This window comes from Triticum aestivum, chromosome 5D (genome assembly GCF_018294505.1).
Source record: "Triticum aestivum cultivar Chinese Spring chromosome 5D, IWGSC CS RefSeq v2.1, whole genome shotgun sequence".
NCBI lineage: Eukaryota > Viridiplantae > Streptophyta > Magnoliopsida > Poales > Poaceae > Triticum > Triticum aestivum.
In genome coordinates, this window is record NC_057808.1 from 440358437 (window position 1) to 440363187 (window position 4751).

At 44.2% G+C, this 4751-nt stretch overlaps 1 protein-coding gene across 1 annotated transcript; it reads right to left on the reverse strand.

The window, feature by feature from the left end:
* Positions 1-1105: 1105 nt before the first annotated feature.
* Positions 1106-3652, reverse strand: LOC123125370 (atherin). The gene is made up of 4 exons (XM_044545878.1): positions 3248-3652; positions 2178-2312; positions 1897-1983; positions 1106-1583 (listed from the first exon to the last, which is right to left on the reverse strand). Exons 1-4 carry the CDS (start codon positions 3647-3649, stop codon positions 1395-1397), a joined length of 813 nt encoding a protein of 270 aa, XP_044401813.1. The 5' UTR covers positions 3650-3652; the 3' UTR covers positions 1106-1394.
* Between the last annotated feature and the right edge of the window lie 1099 nt (positions 3653-4751).

Consider the following 4751-nt stretch of genomic DNA (forward strand, 5'->3'; position numbering starts at 1 on the left):
CGGGGCCACTAGCCATTGACATAACCCTGGGGCAAATCATGAAACCCCATGTAAAGTGGGGCAAATGATCCAAATCCCCGTGATTGTTCATAGAATACGTTGGTTGGTTTCCCTTTTAATGTTTGTTGTGATTTCTGTTCGCCTTTACATGATAAAGAAATTAGTCTTCGCTCTGTTTTGATACTATCATATGATTGTTTTTTAAGCGTCTTCGTCTGTCGATTCCGTCTGTCTCCTACCGTCAATAATGAAGCAACAGGCCCAACTCTTGCCCGCAATGACTATTATGAAACTCCTTTTTGTGGACCTGTATGTGTCATGTGGATCACTGTGTGTATGATGTTTCACTGGGTATGAACTAGATAATATCTGATGTTTCACTGGGTATGCACTAGATAATATCTGATGTTTATATTGTGGTAGTTCGGATCTCATTTTCTATCAGTTCTCTAGTTTTTTCAATACAGACCATAATTTTTGGTGGTTTTTTTTTGCAATCCCGAGTTCTATGTGGCACAGTAGTAATTAATTCTTTTTCTTAGCTTTTATGTGCCATTAGTCCTGCAATAACACTCATTTATAGAGAATCTAATACTACTAGGAAAATTGCCCGTGCATTGCAACGGGAGAAACAAAACCTCACACATGACTATCTAATATGTTAAAGCATGCTACTGTGCAAATTAAGAATATGGTTCTTTGGTTAGGCGGGGCGGGGCAGTAGGTGGTGGCGGGGACGAGGTTTTGTCCAACAGCCACACAAGGACCGACATCCCATATTATGTTTAATTTTGTCTTTCTTAAAAAAAAGTTGAGCGGCTTAATTTGCTCGTTCTCGAGGTAGTACTCCAAAGGTTATTATGTCAGGATTTAGTGTAAATGCAGTAAATAATGATATGCAATACAAAGATACTTGTTTCAAAGGATCCCAATTATTATTATTTTCATTTAGGTGCATTTTCTCCCACCAGAATACGTTTGTGGATGGACGTAGAGTCCTTAATACGAGCTTCCTGACGTACTTTTTCAATGTTCCTTTTGTGTTCTACTAATAGTCCAATACAGAGTCCTTAAAAATCACTTTCATGCCAGAAGAAATTACCACTTGAGTTGTTACCTTGATTGCTCTATAATATTAGTATAACTATGAAATCTAAACACGAAGTAACTACAATTCCAGGTACCTCGTTACTACCAGGAACATAATATCCTCTGATGTCAAAAAAAGAAGAAAGAAAGGAATATATCATCCTCCATCGCCAGCTCCAATTCGGACCAAATCTCTCCGGGACTATTCACAACTCGCACTACACAAATCTCAGCGTTGGGTTTCCAACGCGATGGAATCATTCAAGGAACTGCCTACAGAGGCGATCTGCATCTGGCATCGACAGCTAAGCAGCCGTGGGCTGCTGAGCTGCTGGCTCTGGCTCTGGCTCTGCCTGGGCAGCGCTGGAAGTGAAGGCCCTTGGAAGAACCCACGGCCACCCTCCCCCTGCCCCGGTTACCCGCTCCACCTCGGCCACTCTCAGCTTCATCATCTGCTTTTCCCTCTTGAGCTCCTCCATCTTCTCCTTTATTTCCTATTTTTACAAACATGAAAAAGAGTTGATCATCTCTGCACAACTCTTGCACAACTCCTGACAAGATTGTATGTAGGGCATGATCCAAATTAACTGTCAGTGATTTGTTTTGTCTCCTGAGATGTAAGTTCAGGATAAAAATAACAACCGAGATAAATCTGAATTCTAGAGAGTAGAGTCCTCAACACAGATTAGCACTTTCTGTGGTGTACTTGCTCGTAATATATCCTAGAAATCTGAGTACCAGAGAGTGATGTGGAAATAAAAAGAAAACACGACCACAACCAATCGGACCATCAACCAATCATCTTACCTCCAGTGCCTTATTACGGGCCTCTTCTTTTCTGGCTTCTGACTTGCCACTTCTATGAACCTCAAAGATTATTGCAGCACAAGCAACCTGAGAAATTACGTGGGAGTCAATGTCAGTTGTAATCATCTGCCATCATAAAACCATCAAGTATTTCTAGGGATCTGAAGATCTAGGACAGTTAATGATAACAGAAAACAGATTCATGGACTTGTCGGGTTTTTAGTTCTTCCATGTGCATAAGGGAAAGCTGTTAATAACTCTTCCAGGTCCAGAGTACTTACCAAGAAAATGAACAGTTCACCAAGAAGATCTGTAGCAGCTTGAATAGCTTTCTCTTCATTCAGGGGCCTAATGTGAATGTCAGTTGCACGTCCAATAAGCCGCCTCTGCATGTTTGTTGCTAAACGATGGTTTGCCTGAACATGGTGTGGTATACATCTTGTCAGTACAGCAATCATACTCACACAATGTATTATAGATATTGTTTAGTACTCAAACAAGACAACCAGAGCGCATCCAAATTTGTAATTCTTTGGACAGATCAATAAACTGTAAACAGAAGAGGACATGGCAAAATTGTTATTCAGTTCTTGTATGAGTAAATCTCAACCGAGAAATTCTTTGAAGTGTTCCACAAGGATTGAACATCATCATCAACAATACTTCACATCTATTTCCTTCGCGACACATACGCTCTATCCACATTAATGGCATATACATAAGTCCTTTCACTGTCAGCAAGAAGTAACGTGCCATTTTGATGGTGATCTGAATGATCATCGACGTATGTTGTTCACACAGAGTTCCATGATCATTCTAAACCGATCTGTAAGACTATAAGGAATCACTGTAAACTGTCATCGCTTAGATATTCCTTTTGTGATATTAACAATAGCATTCAGAACCTCAAAGTACTACGTGTGTCCACATTACAGAACTTTTGGCGTCAGATAAGGTTGCACCAACAATCTGAATCAAACTACATTGGCGTTCACAGGAATCAAATTCCCCCGAAACAACAGTGCGAGTGATTGATACCATTATCATAGAACAGGGTGACCTAAACCGCCAATTATCCCACACGCCCAAGCATGAAATCGATTCGATTCTGCGACATATCAGAGCAATGTTGTCACCAACTTATAATTAACCAGTAAAAACAGAGGCAGGTCCTCACGCCTTTTCTAATAAGCATTTTGTCATGCACTTCCCCCACTTGAGATCATCAAGAGAGAGAGAGAGCAACTAAACACGGAAGGAATATCTGCTCCGGTCCACCGACAAACAAATCAAATCTGACCCTACATCTCTCTCTGTAGCCAATAGGGAGAAGCATCCTATCATCACTCACCTCGTCCACGGACGCCACCCGTGCACGCTCATGTCCCCGTGTTGACCACCATGGTTGAGCCTGCGGGGAGTAGGGGTGGGGGCGGAACAGGGAGGGAGGAGGGAGATGGCGAGGGAAAAGATGGAGAAGAGGGGCGGCGCGCGGCGGGGCGGGGTTGGAGGTGGCGGCGTTAGGGGGCGCAGGGCGGGGCGGGGCAGGAGGTAGCGGCGGCGGGCACGGGCGGGGCGCGGTGAGGTGGCGCGGGGCAGTAGGTGGCGGCGCGCTGCGCGCGGCTGCGGCCGCCGGCACACGGTGAGGTGGGGCGGGGCAGGAGGTGGCGGTGGGCTGGAGGTGGAGATGGCATCGAGGAGATAGGGTGGTGCGGGAGGCTGGCCTAATTTTTTTTCGAGTAAAATGCATCATAGGTCCTATAACTATCCAAGGTGTGTCACTTTAGTCCTATAACTATCAAAGTGCAGATTTGGGTCCCAAAACTATTTTGAGTCGTTCACTGCAGGTCCTATGGTCGCCCCAGCCGTGATTGTTGGCTGACGTGTCACCTGGACCAGTGCCAGAACGACCCAGGGCGCGTGGTGGAAGATTTCCCGCCATTGGTGGTTGATACATTTTGCAATTTGGTCCATCAAACTGTTTGCTCTCCAGCCGCAGCCCTCCTCTCTGCAATCTCATCTCTCTTTCATCAGTTCTGCCATATTTGGAACAAGCTCGACGGCAGCAAGATGTAGCAGGAACAAGCCAGCGCGGCAAATGATCATGCAAATGACAAATGAATATATATTTCACACCATCTCTCTAAGATTACAAATGATAAATGATACTTGGTCTGGACAATCATAGAAGAGAGAAATGATGTTGCAACTTAACAGGCAAATATATAGATGAGAATTGCCACGATTCCAGGAAGTAGCACATCATATTGTCATTACATAAAGAGTGCTCTTACATAAACATAGATACACACTAAAGCTTGCAACTATGTAATGTGGTACTGGGTTGCACTCTGCATGATGCAGTACCACATTACATAAGTAGTACCTCCGTCCTGAGAATGAGACGAGCTGAGATTTCAAGGGCTTTCCTGCAAATAAACGCTTCATTGTTTAGCCTGGTGGGCCCCTCTGGTCGATGTGGCACCGGTCCAGGTGACACGTCGGATGGTCAACGCTGCTGGGGCGACCATAGGACCTGCAGTGAACGACTCAAAATAGTTTTGGGACCCAAATATGCACTTTGATAGTTATAGGACTAAAGTGACACACCTTGGATAGTTATAGGACCTATGATGCATTTTACTCTTTTTTTTCTCTCCGTACCGGTTCGGCCTGACTTATGACTTATGACAAAGACTGCAGGTTAATTTCTCATAAACGGGAGGACCTTTTTACAAAAAGGCCGATGACGGACGACCAGGAGCAGCAGCTGGTTTATTAGTAGGTAAAAATAAAGATAAAGATATGGCGGTATGGCTTTTGTGCTTGCATGTCAGTCACCATGGTTAGGCAGG